Genomic DNA, 18347 nt, shown 5'->3' with positions numbered 1-18347 from the left:
TATCGGACAAGGTCGACAGCGATCGGGCCCACATCGCATACGATTCGGGCCGGCCTCAGCACGATTAAACCACATTTAACGCATTCAAACCTTATCACTCGTTATCAGAGTCGTTGCAGCTGTTATCGGATCTTAACTACCTTATCGATTTTGATCCAACCCCATATGCACCCATATGTTTATTTCGCACCTTTTCATCAGCTTCAGTCAATCGTAATCGGACCCCCCTTATTAGTAGCGATATTAATTTCCATATCAATTTGATACTTCGGAGGTCGACGGTTCGATATTGTACACAAGTTGTAGGTTTGGAGTTTGAGTGGCTGTTGCCTTGGGAATCGAGAGTTCAATAACTAAACTAATGGAAGGTTTTGGGGATCGAGCGCTTGTATACCTCGGGGGTCGTTGATCCGCTTCCGATACTCTTGGCAAGTTGTGGGTTAAAGCGCTATTCACTATATAACACTATCTAATTCCCGCGTATTTTATATGGAAGCCGTGCATTTTTATGGGATTTGAAAAAAAAAAGGATTTTCTGCTCTTCGACGATTTAATGCCCTGATGTCGTCAATAACCTACATTTGCGTTGTAATAACGTTCCTACGTCACACATTGTCCAATTATGAAATTATTTTCTGATTACAAGGCGTAACAGGACATACAGATTTTGCTGGGTACTCGATCAAGAAAGCATGCTCATCGAGATGTTGGCAAGACATTGAATTTAACAGGAATGATTTCAGACCACAGCCGTTTTCTAAGTCACTAAAGGAGACAGTGGAGCACAGAAGCAAAGCTGTTGACAGGGTCATTAAAACTCGCTAAATTTATCCATTTTCTCGGTACGTTACCGACGCGACTCACAGTAAGACATCTGCTTTAATTAGTGCATGACCTCGGAGACAAGAGGACGGAGTACGTGATGTATCGCCGAAGCAGTACGCACCGTAGTAGGTCTGTCGGAAAGGCGACTCTGACTGCCGAGACCCTCGAGGCGCCGTCGGTCGGCATAATCCGTTTCCCGGTCAGTGGCTGCTTGACCTTAAGCGCTCCCAGTAGCGGCGCGTCACGTCCATGGCTCACAAAAACGACAGAAGCACGAACACAAGCATTCTTGTTTGGAGCCTCAAAGCCGCCTAGAGCGAGAGCTGCTCAAGAGTGCGCTAGTTGTTGTCGCAGCACGTCAGCACCAAAGAGAAACACTCGCCGATGCGCGGGCTCTTTCTATCGCTCAAAGAGGTGCTCGATTTTTTTTTCCATGCTCGACGCAGCAGCTGTGGGTTTGTGTGGCGTGGAGCGTCTCTCTGCACATGCACCTGCGTGTACAGAAGTGATCGAACGTTTGTTCAGTAAGAGTGCATTTCGTTCGCTTTATTTCTCGCGTGGCCGAAAGTTTAAAAAGAGAGTGCGCGAAGTCACACGAGGGGCACTGAGTCATCGCACTTCATTCGGGCATAAAAAAATACACTTGAATTGTCGAGCGCGCGAAGTACAACGGTAGGGCTCCATAATGAAAAGACAGAAGAAAGCAGCGTGCCGTGCTGCATGATTGGCAGGATGAATGGATGCTTTGATGAGGAGGAAATGCGGTTCGCTGCACTTTTTTGTTTTGTGTGTTCACAAACGCTCCAGGCGGCTTTTTTTACCGTTAGAAATACGAGTTGCCTCCTTTACCACTGATCTTTGTTTGCTATTTTATCGTATATAAAATGCTGCTATGAATTATGAATGAATGGAATATACCCAGCTGTTGATTATAACGTCCATACTGTCACGTGGTCGTGGCGGTGAAGAAGTCGGCACTCAGTATATTAAAGACGAAACTTTTTATATGAATGCCCCGCCACGGTGGTCTAGTGGCTATGGCGCTCGATTGCTGACCCGCAGGTCGCAGGATCGAATCCCGGCCGCGGCGGCCGCATTTTCGGTGTAAGTGAAAGCGCTCGAGGCCCATGTACTTAGATTTAGGTGCACGTTAAAAAACCCCTGGTGGTAGAAATGTCTGGAACCCTCCAATACGGCGCCTCTTATAATCATATCGCTGCTTTTGGACGTTAAACCTCAACAATTAAAAAAAATCTTTATCTGAGCTAACTTCTGCCTGCAAAATGAAAACTCAGGGTACAAGCAATTCACGCTGTTAAATGATAGCGGCGAGAACTGTCGTCAGCCATCGAGGGGCCTTCCAAGCGGTAAAGCGCATCGGCTTTTATACAAGTGCTCTCGAAGATTCCAGCGTTATCACTGGTGGCCGCGTAAACTGTCGAATAAACTAGGCTATTCGCGTCCTGCGCTCAATCTTAGCAGAAAAATGTGAAACAAGCAATCGCGGGGCTTCAGAAACATTGTAGCGTGGTCTGCGGCGAGCGTTTCTAACAGTCTTTGCGGGTGAAATCAAAATAAAACACGCGTAACGATATTACGAAGCTTCTTGCCTTGTATTCTTTTGTTACAAGTGCCTACCATGTGTTTTGCATGCGCTAGTTTTTACATAAGTGGTTTTCGACTTTTTCGTAAAAAGTGCTTACTACGTCTACCTTACACTGTCCACGGAGAAAAGGCTGCCGATGACGCTTTGAAATACACTTTCGCAGCCTTCTACAAAGGACAGGAAAGGAAGGGAAGGCACTGAGAGGCTTCCAAGTCCGCTTATACAGCGCCTATTACGCTCAATTAAGAGAGCACGTGGTTGCCCTCAGTAAATGACGTATCTTCGACCCTTAGAAGACATTTCTGGGTCGCTCCGACGCATCAATTGAACTTAACAAATTTCGCCGTTAAACAACCCGCAAAATAGGCTAGCTTATTCTGCTCTACATTTGAATCTGTGAAAGAACAGTCTTCAATGCCGAGCGAGACAGTGCTTCAGATACCAAGAGACGGAAATGGCGGCGCTGAAAGGCGAGTAGGAAGAGTCGCGAAGATCTGTGTCGTCATCTCGGCGCAATTATACTTTTCAGGCAGCTTAAACATGTTTCTAACCAAAAGGTGCCTGAAAGCAGCCTGAAACTGACGACCTGTGGTGTCAGTCTCAGCACCTGATTTAGACCATACCATAAGGAGGTGTTTTCAAGTGCGCCCTGATTTACTCTCCTCGTTAGAAGATTGGCAAAATCATAATCAACTGCGAGGCGCTCATAGACTAATAAAATAGACCGCATGGTTAAACAAAACCGGCGTACACAAGGCGCCTGTCTCGGACACGCAATTACTTGCTCGTTCTCAAACACTGGCATGCGTTCCTTTATAAATTCGCTATGGACAAAACTATTGCACATCGCAGATGCATAAGGTGTCTTTGCCGCCCTTTTAGTACTGTCAAAACAGTCAAGCAAGTAATATATCATTTTGACGAATGCGCAGCATGGGTTGCTTCAGCGGCCAGACCAAAGTGTACATTGCAGCTGCAAAGTGGTTCCTGAAAACAAGGGGCGTAGCCAGAAAATTTTTTTCGGGGGGGGGGGGTGAACCATACTTTATGTATGTTCGGGTGGGCGTTTGTATGTGTGCGTGTATACATACGCAATCAAAATTGAAAATTTTGGGGAAGGTTTAAAACCCTCAACAACCCGACCCCCCTCCCCTGGCTACGCCCCTGATGAAAATCTTTGCGGCCAATCTTACCGACGTATTTGATGAGAATGTTAGGTTAAAATGTTCGTCGTTCAGTCTTGGAACGGATGCATCTCATGCGCGCGCTCCTTTTCATAATGCTGCGTAATGTAATTGCTCTTTACAAGATGATCTGTTGTGAAATCATACTTGAACAGCACGTTTCGGAGCCACGTAAGTGAGGAGCACCGAAAATGCAAAAGAGCCTCGTTCTGTCAGCATTTGCATAAGGCTCTTGGGTAGTGAGAAGGCTTGCAAAAAGCGTAACATTCTGGCTTTTATTGTCACAGGCCACAGTTGCCGTTTGCAAGTTAGCGCCCCTCAGGGACTTTCAGCATTGCAAAAGCAGTCCTTCAAAGTACTTGCGGGTGTCCCTCAATAGGCAAAAAATAGCCAAGGGGTTGTTTTCACGCCGTTCGAATACATTTTGCCATAAACACAATAGCCTTATTGCATAAATTATTGCCTTGAACACCGTTATAGTCTTCTAAACCGTCGAAGTTGTAATGCGAAAGTTATTTCTTTGTGTCCATTTCGCCGAAAGGAATGCAACACGCTCTATCACTCATGCAAAAGGTAGCCGCTCATTTTCTTAGAATGTCAAAGATTTGTGGGAAGACCCCAACATCTAATGACACACGCTTAAGCCATAACGGCATAGCTCTTTGTTTACCGGATGACAGTATTTGCTGGTTTTTCGTGTTCCTGGCGTAGCCATCGGTATTTTCTTTGGCTACACAGGAAGTCAACTCGCCTGCGCACACTCCAGGCATGCCGCCGCCGTCGGTGGCCACCTCGAGGAAACGGAACAGCGAACTTAGCGAATTGTGGCGAATTGGGCCTGTTGGTTGATCATCTTAAACACTTCGCAGCGCAGGAAAAACAGACACAAAGAAGACGACACCAGACAACATACGAGCGCTAACTACCAACAAAAGTTTATTGAACATCACATGCGTATATATATACCATGCTCACACAAAAAAAGAGTTGTACTTTCTAAGAAAGTAGCGTGCGCATGTGCGACGGTGTGTGAGCATGGTATATATACGCATGTGATGTTCAATAAACCTTTGTTGGTAGTTAGCGCTCGTATGTTGTCTGGTGTCGTCTTCTTTGTGTCTGTTTTTCCTGCGCTGCGAAGTGTTTAAGAACTTAGCGACGCCGACACCACCGAATTGTACTCGGCGAGCGGTGACGATTCCGATGATGACTTCACGCCTGCTTACAGTCGTAAAGCAAAGCGAAGATCTCTGAGTACTTCACCATCTTCAACCACATCGACTGTGAAGGCGAAGGTGGCTGCAACGAACTATTCCGTTTTATTTGTGCCACTTGCGTCATCGGGCAACCTGAGGCATCTGTATCGGCAGACCCTCTGGAAAAAAGCAGTCTGTGGCGCCCAAAGAAAATCAAGGACGTACGAGGTAACCTCCGCAGGAATGTCTTTGCCCTTGACGTTGTGTCACGAGGCCTCACTGCTTTCTCTGACCAACATCAGTGACCTCCATGGTATCAAGGTCCAAGCTCACATTCCACTGAGGAAGGACGTGGTGGTTGGTGTGATATAGGACGTCACCATTCTTTCGGCTGACCTTACGATCCTGATGAAGGCAGTGAGCGACCACACTAACATCGTCCAAGTATCACGTTTCGGTAAGTAGCCTTGTGTGAAGACTAGCTTCAGAAGCGACACTTTGTCATCTCACGTGAAAGTAGGACACTTTCCACCCGTAGTTCGTCCGTTTACACCAAAACCACTCCAACGCCGTCAGTCTAAGAAAATGGGCCATTTGAGCGGAGTTTGCAGGAACGTGGTGGTTTGTCCCCGATGTGCAGAGCCTCACAATGCAGAATTCTGCCGAGTAACTGCCGTAAAATGTCTCAACTGCCATGGATCGCATAAAACTTCTTCAAGAGACTGTCCATTAATGAAAAGAGAATCGAGCGTATTGAAACAGATGGGAAAGGATGGCTCCACACACAAAAAAGCCGTGGGTCATTCAAAACGTCGGTGGTCATTTCACATCAGGTCAGCTCTTGCATGACCCCGAATCTTTCACTGCAGACATACTCGCTCCACGTGTGACGAGCTCAACTGAATCCGTTCTCATAACATTTGCTGGAACTGTCATCCCTCGCTTTGTATATTTTCAACGCGTCTTTTTCCGATGTCGCCCACATAAACCCAAGCTCCCTACTTGCACCCGGTGCCTTGCTATAGGGCAGCGTGCTCACCATTTCCTTCAGTGCAGCGTTGCGGGTCAAGTGCCGCTGCGGTGCAGTGCCTCTCGACTCCACTTACCCTTTCCTTCTTGCTAGCCAGCGGGAGTATGCCAAACCCACTTTTCTCCGTCGCATAGCCTTGCGCAGTCATCCAGCCATCCCCGCCCTGCTCTTCGGCGCATGAATTCCGTTCACACCCCGCAATATCCCCCCGGGATCCTAGGCCACTAAAGTGAAAGGCGCGTCTCCGGTGTACCCGTCTACCTCCAACACACACTCACGATCTTGGGCAACGAGAGCCACTCCTTCGATCTCCGGCTCGCAATGCTGGAGTGCAACCAGCGCGGGCAACAGCGCGTCTCAGATGACTTGCAGCAAAAAATCGACGCTTTCACGCATGCCATAGAAACCACTACCTCCTTTCTTACCACCGAACTCACGGAGTTGTATAAGCAACTCGCCATGCTCACCGTCCCGACCTCCGACTTCCATGTAGCGAAATTGGCTGACATGGTCGAAACGACCACCACCGCACACCAGACTCGCTAGGTTCAAGTGGCAAACTCGATTGCCCGGATTCTCTCCAACCTAAAAACCCAATTCAAGAAATTGGAATCCTTCACTTCTATGCTCAACTTACTGCAAGAGTCGCTCCCCCCTCCCCGACAAAAAAGAAGGAACGCGCTCGCGCAAGCACCTCCACCACTAAAATGACTTAGATGGCGCGTGGAAAAGACCTCGAGAGTTTGCAGTGAAACTGCCGCAACTTTCGCCATAATAGGACTCCCCGTCCACCAATATATCCTCACCCACCCCTTCCTGCCCCAGTTTTCTCCTTCAGGAGACTCGGAGGGCCCGCGCCGTCTCGCGCTAGCGCACCTACAATGCTACGACGGGCACGCCACTTGCGTCCATTTATATACGCACCGACGTTCTCGTCGAACCACTTGACATCCCCTCCACTATCGTTAAATATTTAGTTGGCGTGGTCTATTACCAACTCTCTTCTCGTATCTCTCCTGCCCTTATGTTTTTTTTTACAATCCCCCTGCCGCATCTTTGTTCGATGCACTTGGCTAATTCTTCCGGTCCCTTCCTATGACCACCCATATTCTCTTTAGGGGTAACATCAATGCTCCTCACAGGTTCTGAGGTTACCCTCAGGCACTCAAACCTGGCCGCCTTGTGCATTGTCTTGCCCAGGAACATCAGTTCACCCTTCTTAACCCTCCTGACACCCCCTACTCGAGCGGGCACTGCCTCACAGCGCTTTACTACACCTCACCTCTCGTTCCCTCGGGGTTCCCTTCCTTGTCACTGGCAGGTGTCAGCCGAAAAGTTTTTCAGTGACCACTTTCCCAAACACATCACCACTCCCTTTTTCCTTATGACACGGAAGCACCAGTCGTTCACACTGACTGGGATGCATTCCGCACTAATATTATTTCTGACTCCTGTGAAACTGACAATGACTAGACGTCGCGGGTAACCGCAGCACTGACATCCAGCAGCCGTCAGGTGCGCTTTGGACACTCAATTCCAGACTTTGCTCTTCATTTTCTCCGTTTATGGCGTCGTCATAAACGTTTTAAACGCTCTTTTCGCTACTAGTCGCATAAAGTCCAACTCTGCTCCCGTGTTGACGCTCTGCAAACTGAAATCGTTCCTTACGACGCATCACTTGAGCACTCTCGTTGGAACGCGCTGTGTGACTGCCTTGATTCTGCATTGCACTCGCGATACACATGGTCTCACTTTACATCTATATTAGGTACTAAGCCTGCCCATGATCCCACCCTAGCTAAAGCGCTCACTCACGGGATTCCATCTGATGCCTTTGACAAGTTAACCTCTCTGTACCTACCGCCTGCCTTCACACCTTCCTATTCAGCTTACTGTGGCGATGCTAACCCAGACCTGGACCGCCCATTTTTTCTCGGGGAGCTTGAACCTGCCCTGGCGACTCATTCTAATCGCTCGGCTCCCGGCGAGGATGACATGACATACACTACACTCCGCGATCTTCCCGACAACGCTAAAAAATTCCGCTTAAAAAGATTCAAGGAAGGATGGCACAGAGGCTGTCTGCCGAGCTCTTGGACATCCTCTCTGAATTGCATGATTCTGAAGCTGGGCAAGCCTCCATCCATCTCTAACCTTATTCCTATGTCTTTGACGTCGTACGTTGGCAAGACCCTGGAGCGAATGGCCCTGTCTCATCTGTCTGGTTTTATTCAGGCGAGAGAGTTCTTCCCACATTTTGTTATCGGCTTCCGACGCCGCGTCTGCGCATAGGACATGTTCCTCGTCCTCCGGCACACATTTCTCGCACCTTCTCGCCATCAGATTCATGCTCGTGTAACTGTTGATGTCCGTATGGTATTCGATGGTGCGTGTCATGACCACATATTGGCTCAGCTCTCCTCCTTTTCATGTGGTTCCCCCATGTATTCTTACATCCGGTCCTTCTTTTCTAATCGAGTAGCTCGCTTTAGAGTCAATACTCATCTGTCCAACCCTCACTCTCTCACCCGCGGCACTCCTCAAGGTGCCGTACTATCTCCTACCCTATTCAATATGGCTCTGACGCCTCTTGCCTCCCAACTATCCCAAATTCCTGACCTCCATCATATTTTTATGCCGACGACATCACTCTTTGGTGTACGTCTGGATCTCCCGGACAAGTGAACGATACTTGATAACGTGAGCTAGGTCTTATCGCTTCCTTTATTCCCACTGCTGGCCTGTGTCCTGCTCCAGAGAAATCTGAGCTGCTTTTGCTCAATCGCTCCGCTTACCAACGCTTCCACAGTGCCCTCAGCTCCCCAAATCTTTCTGGATCTTCCATCCCTAGCGTTCAACATTGCAAAATTCTTGGCTTCCCTTTGCATGCTGCCAAGAACGCGCAGGCCGTCGCCACGCTGTCAGGACCTGCCACTCGGTGACTCACCTCCTGTGACACGTTGTCACTCGGCAGTCGGGTCTCCACGAGCCTCATGCGTGCCGGATCGCCGACGCGCTCACCCTGAACAAGCTCCTGTACTTTATGCCTTACGTTCAATTCACCCAAACCCAACATAACTTCCTCGGAACAGCTCTGTTAGGCCTCTACAAGGTAGCTCTCAACCTCCGTGTCACTGCCTCTACCACTGAGCTCTTTGCCACAGGCCTCTTCCATCCACTACGTTTCATTTACTATTATTTCGCTCCACCACGACTCTCAGATTGCGCGTCTTTCTCTTACCCATCAGGGTCAATGGCTGTTGGCCCAAGCGGGTATCCCTGATATTCCAGTTCCCGTTCCAACCTTTCCTTCTCCCGCGTGCATCCCTGCTGGCAACCTTCGTATCCTTCCCCTACTGTACGACATGTCACCTGTTCAGCACGCCGGCCGTCGCCACGCGGCAGCGCAGTATCATTCCCCTCCTTTTTCTACACAGGGAGTTGCCTACCCGGATGTCGCCTTCGTGGCTCCACGGGGTTCCTGCGGCTACGCTATCTACCATCCGCACCTTTCGACACCCGAAAGCCACACCAGTGGGCCATACCTGCACCCGCCCTAAGTACTTTCGCTCAAGGCCCTTTCCATTGTCCGTGCCTTACAGTCATTTTCTTCCCTCCCTTCTCTCCCCGAGTGCACGATATACTCTGTCTCTTACGCCGCCATCCGCAACATACAGAACCGCATCTTACCCACCTTCCCTACAACAGGAGGTCGAGCGAGCAGTTTATACACTAACCTTCCCCTGTTTTCCTACGCTGGGTGCCTGGGCACTCGGCGATTGACAGCAATGAGCTCGCTGACCGACCTGCCCGTGGTATCTTGCACTGGGAACCGTTCATCCCCTCGCCCATACCTTCGGCAGACAGTGGGAGCTCCGTGAAAAACGATGGGAAGATCTCCCTGCGCCATACTATCAAGGAGGTATACCTACAGGTCCGACTCTACAAGCGTCTTTAACCTCCTCCTCATCCATCGCTCACTGTGCTTGAGGTTTCAATTCTACGGCACATCCAAATGAATTGCCCGATCACCCCCTCTCGTCTTTTAAATGCGAAGCATTTCTTAGCGAACCTCTGGCACTTTGAGCGTTTCTATCTACGTATCTATCTATCTATCTATCTATCTATCTATCTATCTATCTATCTATCTATCTATCTATCTATCTAGCCGCCTACGTCTGGGTGCTCTCATGATCACCTCCTTAACTTGGCGTAGACCAAAATTTGCATGGGAGGGTAAGAGGATTTGACGAATATGATTGCCGGGTCATGACATGAATAACGTTAAATCCTGTCGCGTACGTCGTCAAACCCTTTCCACTAGACACGTGTGGCACATACCCGTTTACCACGGGCCGCGGTGTACGGGTATGCGCCACAGGTGATTGACAGTTTATATCTACCCAGGAACGACGAGAACAGACATTGGTAACTTAAATGCTAAAGCGTTAAGGAAAACCAACATCGGTAGCGTTAACTGAACGAATGGGAATAATGAAGATTAGGATCCCAGCAGGAATCGAACCTAAGCATTCTGCGTGGTAATCAGGTATTCTACCACTGAGCCACGCAAGGTCTATAAACTCGTTTTGAAAAACAGCCTACGCAGGCGTAATAACGGTGCAACGTCAATTGTGGTGTGGTGCTGGCTATCTAAATTTAAATAAAGCAATAAACACTACATGATACTCCCACGATGTGTACTCCTACGATACAGGCGTCATATCATTAACGTCTGTAGTTCCAGTGTTGACCCTGCTTTTATAACAGTCTAATAAACATTACGTTTGTATTCCTATGATTCAGCAAGCTATATTGAAGCATTGCTCGACCCCGGAAGAATATAATAATGAAAGTTACCTATGATATCCACATCACCGCACCGAAAAGTGCACTTCGTCCACCAGAACGACGCAGTGTCCTCTTCATTTCTTACGAGGCTGGGCGATGGCCTCATGCTGACCGAGGATGATTCCAGATTGATTGACAGCCGCTTTGTAGACTAGGCTACATAGGCCACATACGCCCAGGTAGTCTACGAATATGACAAACACCATCCACTGATGCTGGTCTACGTAGCACTATCCAGGCCTACCAGCCTCGATGGCCTATACCTCACCAACACGAAGGGTGGCTTCAGGTTCCGACATGCCGCCGGCTCTGTCGACAGACAATTTGTCGACGAAATGACCGAGGCATACACGAATTCCAACAGCTCTACTATACCGCATACTTCACTACACATGGACCCCTCGTCACCACGATCACGACCGGATCCTATAACAAGTCATGACCAGCTGCTGGTGCTCACTGATCACGGTGATGATGCCCTTGTTCAAGAACTGTCAAGAACTTTTTGCACACATCCACACGGGTTCGTGAACCGTGCGTGCGTTCTCGGGACACTTATAAGCACTACATATCAGCTTACCGCTTCTGGTGTTGGTAATACCCACGTTGCCACTGGCAGCGTTACCCAACCGTGAACAACTGGTTATATAACACATATGCGGCTCTTCAACATATATATGTGTGCGTATAAAATTTATAGAAATCTTTAGCGTCATTTTGTAACGTGTCGCTCAGTAAAAAAGTTACGCCACAGACACCTACTCGCCGCATGCTTCGCATGACATCGACTCCCACGGTACGTGGGATCTGCCAAATTTTTTCACCGTTGGATGATTTCTCCTTTGTTAGCGGCGCTTGTGGTACCTTGACTACTCTCTTGTGCCCGCGTATGCACGCCCTGTCTTCTTAAAGGCCCCAAGAAAAGCCACTGAAAATACAAAAAAACGCGTTATTCTTTCTTGGAATTTCTCGCTTTTTGGGGCACTTGGTGACGCCAGAGCGGTGATTAACGTGACGTCATTAGGGTACATACTTTCGATTGGTCCATATACGAGAAATATCAGTTGTGAATTGTCTCCTACCCTGCCTTGCCATGCAGTCACCCACCCGCTCTTCCTTGTCTTGCATGTGTGTCGTGCGCGATCAACTAATTTCACTCCATTTTGTGCGTTTCCGACTGCGGAAGCGGATATGACGGGGTGTAGCCGACAAGCGCGAAATCCTGATAGGATCAATGCTTAGTGCTGACATCGCACGCGAGCTTTATGAAGAAATAAGTAGCGAGGATATATCGCCTGTAAGAAGGGTAGTGAGGGCGGGACCTAAACCAATGGAAAAGGCACCAGATTATTTGATTTTTCCAACGGCCGAACTCTTTACAGCGGAGATGATGCAGCTCTCCAGAAAAAAAAAAGGCGAGCCCGCTTCCACAGTTTTTGCGATAGCAATTATATAGACACTCTCGAGGGGTTTTAGCCGTCGCCGTCATGTTCTGTGTCAAGCCCTAATCGATAACGTCGCTCCGCGCATAGTATGTTCAACCTGCGAGTAAAAGCTTGTGAGCGCTGGGGAGGAACACGGCTGAAGCAGAGATGAAACGAGCTGGCCAACTCCGTCGCGCTGAGGGCGCATGCGATAACATCATCCTGCGTACGAGGCCTGCGGTCGAGTGCTCCTCAAGCAGAGTGTAAACGTCACGCCCGTCTTTCGCTGGGCGATTCAGTATGAAGAGACAAGAAGGGAGGGGGCTGCGTGGCTCTAGCAGCAAATGCGAACAACGGTCAGCTCGTATAGCCTTCTACGCGTTGTGATCTCACCGATTGGCTCTGTGACCCCTGAGACGGCAAACTGAACGAAAACTGCTTCTCAGCCGGGAGCGGCCGTATTGTCATACACCAGCGTTTCGTAGAGTTACTAGAGATCGAATTCAAAAGAGTTAGCTGGCCTTACTTCGTGTCGCCTTATGACTTGTTCCTATCGCATTCATTACTTCGCCCTATCGGCGAAACTGTGAGCTTTATCGAAATTCAAGGGACAAATATTTCTCCCCATCAACTCTCCAATCATTATAACCGACTCTACGTGAGGCATTTACAGTCAGATAATAAGTAACAGAATTGTCATTATCTTATTTCGACAAGAACGCTGACGCCACTTAAAAAGTTCTTATGTATTGCAGGTAAATAAATAATCACAAGATGCCGCTACCGTCTCCGCTGCTGCAGAGACATATATATCCTTGAGGAGAGTTTGGCGATTCTTCCATCTTGCCGACCTCCGCCCCCCGCCCCAGCACCGCCCTTTTTTCGTGACGTATAACAAATCTACTTGCCGGCCGCAGAAGCGCAGCGCGGAGCCGCGAAGACTAGGCGCCATATTTACAGCATCCCTGAGCAGCCCTGGTCTTCGCATTTACGCGTGAATTTATCGCGTGCAATGGGCTGCTGCTGCGCGGTCCCAAGGAAAAGAAGCGAGTACGCCTTTGGATTACAAACATTACGCGCAACAAATGGACCCCGACCGACCGCTCCGTGCTATGCGAGGCACATACTTGCGCATTTCGCTTGAATATTACTGGTAGTGCATATTGAAAGATGGCGCCATTCACACAAAATTGTGATTCGTGGCGCCATGTGGCCTCTCAAGCGCACAAACTTGAAAATCATTTTGAGACGCTGAAAAAAAATGGAGTTGTCGGATTCGTGTATTGAACGCTTCGGACGATTTGAATTTCGCAGTGATCATTCTATAGACATTTTTACGGTGCCGTCATACTGGGCTGTAACTCAACCGTTTCGTATCTTAAGCAAATAAACGAACAGTGCTACGGTTGGCGTGTTGAACGTCGTGGGTTCGAAACCGCGCATTGTAGCTTTTTTTTAGTGTTCTCGTTTCTTGTTTTGAAACATTGCGTCAAGATTAACATGACTTCTCCGAAGGAACCGTAACTCTAATTTTTAAAATAGTATCAAGCGGAAGGCTGCTGCAGCAGTACACTGTAGCTGCAACCGTACTCAAGACGCGATACATTGTTTCATTGCATCGCATATGAATGGGACGCTGACATGACATTTCCTACCACTGATTTATTACGTTGAGAACGCACTCTAGCAATAAACACTTGAAAAAATAGCGACAATCCTCAGAACGCCGTTTTATAGAACCACTTTCGGTTTCGATCGAAACCGGGACTGCTAGTATAAAAGCTGTGATAATATAATAAATTATTAGCAGCGAGTTGAGGTTTGTGATTACTTTATTTTTCAATTAGAGCTCCTGAACTTTCAACTAAAGCAACAAAGTTAATGGTTGAAGAAGATATCATGCCACTACGCCTTTAGTTAGCGGCAAAACATTCATTGTGACGCCACTGCTAGCAACACTGGCATTGTTTTTTCCATTCCGTGGAGGATTTTCCGTGCCTGAACGATCTCCCGATTTTGAAACCTTAGTGCGACGCAGTGATTCGTCTACGTAAGATACCAATTTCACAAGAACAAAAAGGTTATAAGTGCGAAGAGCGTGCGGTGGTTTAACCGCAAGGACGTTGACGACTTCACCCCTGGGGATGTCTTCATTGCTTACTGGAAGCGGCGACGAGAAGACCAAAGTCGGCTCTACGACGCCGCACTTCTGCATATGACAGGTGATGTGCAGTCAACCACAAAAGTTTACGGACCACGCGAGCGCGTGGCCAAGAAGCTCTTGGCGACACTTCCGCTACGTCAACGGCAATCGACGGCAGCGCTACGCCCAAGACGCATCCCTCCCTTAATTGACGGCCTGGCTATTTTCTCGCTCGGCAAAAATAGTTTCCACCTTTCACTTTTTAACGTGACGCGCTCTTCAGGAGCTGCGGCTAAGGGACTATACACGCGCTATCCGCACACCCGCTCCGCACGTGGCGGGACACCTGCCGCCCGCAAACGGAGGAGGAAAAACCGGTACCCCGTGTGCGACGGTGGCGTCGTTCCGGTTTTTCCTCCTCCGTTTGCGGGCGGCAGGTGTCCCGCCACGTGCGGGCGGGTGTGCGGATAGCGCGTGTATAGTCCCTAAGCGCTTCTCTTTCACAACAAGCAGTCGTTCAGCATAACTGTTGTCAGCCGCAATCTGTCTCACAGAGTGATATCAACCAACGGCACACCGTTCGAGGCACGGCGTGATAGCTTTGATTCTGCTATCCAAGTTGAAGTATGACGGTCATACTGCAGATAAGCGCTTTGCGTGAAAACAACGAACTAACGATGCGCGTCGTGCCAGCAGAAAATTGATATGCCAGTGAATAACAACAAGACCCGTTTCCGGGCCAGCGCTCCGGCCGACAGTAGGTGGCGTACCGCTAGGTGGCGCGGACAGGCAGTTTGGCACGCGCTCGCGTGGTCCGTAAACTTTTGTGGTTGACTGTACAATTCTTCATTACATGGGACACATATTCTGTGCGCATGTTTAAAATCTCTTCTTGCACGTTCGGAGTCGAAGAACAGCTTAAACTTCAACCTGGCTGCGCATGTTCAACTTTTTCCCCCCACACTCGCCTTACGTGCTGAACCACGCCGTTATAACTCCATCTCATGTCCCAGCACTGGCCGACCGCTATCTACATGTAGCCTATTTACTATTCTGCAGTATGTAGTACTTTACGCCGAGCTGCCGTCACCGCGTGAGAGTGTACCAGCGAATGCTATGCCTTGCACAGTGTTGAAATCCTAAGTTAGGGCAATATTATAGATTTAACTTTAATTGCTACCGTGGAACCATGATTTGCACAGATTTTTTTTTTAAATTCACGATGTGAATCTGTGATAGTATACAGGTGACTACCGCAGTTCTTTGCCACGTGGTATTTTCGAAATTTCGAAATGGTTAAGGACATCATAGTTGAAATCAAGAAGAAGAAATGGATATGGGCCGGGCACGTAGCACGTCGGCAGGATAACCGGTGGTCATTAAGGGTAACTGACTGGATTCCAAGAGATGGCAAACGCGTGAGGGGGAGACAGAAAATTAGGTGGGTAGATGAGATTAAGAAGTTTGCAGGTATTACGTGGCAGCAGAAAGCACAGGACCGGGTTGATTGGCGGAACATGGGAGAGGCCTTTGCCCTGCAGTGGGCGTAGACAGGCTGATGATGATTTTCGAAATGTATGGATCTAGACGGGTGCGAGCAAGTGATGCTCTCTTATGCGCTGCAGCATAGTGCTCACGCTTCAGGAAGAGGTCGAAAGGAGCGTGCGGCCTGCGAAGCCCGAAGCTTACCAGCTTATACATTTTTTAGCGAAATTTTGTCTACATGGCATTACACCCATTTTCACTAACCAGAGGTCGTGCTCTTGAATTCGTGTATTCTTCATGATGCTGGTTGTATTGCTGTGAGGCCTTGCTCAGTGCTTTAAGACCGGTCTTCAGGGCATAGCTTGACGGTGGTCCTGGTGGAAGCTTTCCCACATGTATTTATGCAAATGTATGCTAATCATCATAATTACTGTCAGATAAGAGTGACTTAATTGTAATATTGCACTACTGCTTGTTGGAATCATAAGTATATAAACAGAATTGTTTATTAAATGCGAAGCATTTCTTAGCGAACCTCTGGCACTTTGAGCGTTTCTATCTACGTATCTATCTATCTATCTATCTATCCATCTATCTATCTATCTAGCCGCCTACGTCTGGGTGCTCTCATGATCACCTCCTTAACTTGGCGTAGACCAAAATTTGCATGGGAGGGTAAGAGGATTTGACGAATATGATTGCCGGGTCATGACATGAATAACGTTAAAATCCTGTCGCGTACGTCGTCAAACCCTTTCCACTAGACACGTGTGGCACATACCCGTTTACCACGGGCCGCGGTGTACGGGTATGCGCCACAGGTGATTGACAGTTTATATCTACCCAGGAACGACGAGAACAGACATTGGTAACTTAAATGCTAAAGCGTTAAGGAAAACCAACATCGGTAGCGTTGACTGAACGAATGGGAATAATGAAGATTAGGATCCCAGCAGGAATCGAACCTAAGCATTCTGCGTGGTAATCAGGTATTCTACCACTGAGCCACGCAAGGTCTATAAACTCGTTTTGAAAAACAGCCTACGCAGGCGTAATAACGGTGCAACGTCAATTGTGGTTGTGGTGCTGGCTATCTAAATTTACATAAAGCAATAAACACTACATGATACTCCCACGATGTGTACTCCTACGATACAGGCGTCATATCAGATTAACGTCTTTAGTTCCAGTGTTGACCCTGCTTTTATAACAGTCTAATAAACATTACGTTTGTATTCCTATGATTCAGCAAGCTATATTGAAGCATTGCTCGACCCGGAAGAATAATAATGAAAGTTACCTATGATATCCACATCACCGCACCGAAAAGTGCACTTCGTCCACCAGAACGACGCAGTGTCCTCTTCATTTCTTACGAGGCGGGGCGATGGCCTCATGCTGACCGAGGATGATTCCAGATTGATTGACAGCCGCTTTGTAGAACTAGGTACATAGGCCACATACGCCCAGGTAGTCTACGAATATGACAAACACCATCACACTGATGCTGGTCTACGTAGCACTACCAGGCCTACCAGCCCTCGATGGCCTATACCTCACCAACACGAAGGGTGGCTTCAGGTTCCGACATGCCGCCGGCTCTGTCGACAGACAATTTGTCGACGAAATGACCGAGGCATACACGAATTCCAACAGCTCTACTATACCGCATACTTCACTACACATGGACCCCTCGTCACCACGATCACGACCGGATCCTATAACAAGTCATGACCAGCTGCTGGTGCTCACTGATCACGGTGATGATGCCCTTGTTCAAGAACTGTCAAGAACTTTTTGCACATCCACACGGGTTCGTGAACCGTGCGTGCGTTCTCGGGACACTTATAAGCACTACATATCAGCTTACCGCTTCTGGTGTTGGTAATACCACGTTGCCATGACAGCGTTACCCAACCGTAAACAACTGGTTATATAACACATATGCGGCTCTTCAACATATATATGTGTGCGTATAAAATTTATAGAAATCTTTAGCGTCATTTTGTAACGTGTCGCTCAGTAAAAAAGTTACGCCACAGACACCTACTCGCCGCATGCTTCGCATGACATCGACTCCCATGGTACGTGGGATCTGCCAAATTTTTTTCTTTCTTAATTGTCGCATAGTGCATGGATCCCATTGCATGTTTGCATAGTTTTGTATGACTGTGGTGGCTTGTATTGTCAACTGACCTATTTATCGATTATGACGCGTCACTTTTATTCACAGTCCAAAGAAAAAATGGACCAATGTTTCAACGCATACGGAACAACAACAAAACAAATACGCCTACCAGCCCAAACAAACATTTATGACGTCTCGGCTTTCAGCACGCAAGCCTTGATCACAATGAATGCATCACCAGAAGTGCTTCGTTTAAATGGGCTTGAGTAATCACTGCAAAGGCTGTGTGTAGATGGGGTTTTGATTTCCGTCGTTAAGATTAATTCTCTCGCAAGTGGTCTGTATGATAAGTGATTCTATACGTAGCCGAGATGCTGCCATATTTTCTGTTGTGACGATTTTTGGGTTGTCTCAATCAATCTTGTGGTCATTCATCACCGCATGTTCAGCTAAAGCGTTGTTGTGGATGCTCTTA

General features: G+C 48.1%; 1 protein-coding gene across 4 annotated transcripts in view; it reads right to left on the bottom strand.

The window, feature by feature from the left end:
- The window catches only part of LOC119395653 (solute carrier family 41 member 3), a 488970-nt gene extending 487768 nt beyond the window's left edge, over nucleotides 1-1202 (bottom strand). For 3 of the 4 annotated variants that reach the window (XM_037662644.2, XM_037662635.2, XM_037662640.2), the window contains exon 1: nucleotides 947-1183. Coding sequence is in view for 1 of the 4 variants with exons in the window: in XM_037662639.2 (XP_037518567.1) it covers nucleotides 947-1011 (65 nt within the window). In the remaining 3 variants the exon portion in view is untranslated. Of the gene's footprint in view, nucleotides 1-946 lie in introns of all 4 variants that reach the window. The other variant, XM_037662639.2, reaches the window with a different exon arrangement.
- Nucleotides 1203-18347: the final 17145 nt, after the last annotated feature.

This window comes from Rhipicephalus sanguineus, chromosome 6, assembly GCF_013339695.2.
Source record: "Rhipicephalus sanguineus isolate Rsan-2018 chromosome 6, BIME_Rsan_1.4, whole genome shotgun sequence".
In the NCBI taxonomy this organism is placed as follows: domain Eukaryota; kingdom Metazoa; phylum Arthropoda; class Arachnida; order Ixodida; family Ixodidae; genus Rhipicephalus; species Rhipicephalus sanguineus.
Note: the sequence above shows the minus strand (reverse complement) of the source record. Positions and strands in the feature narration are given on the sequence as shown.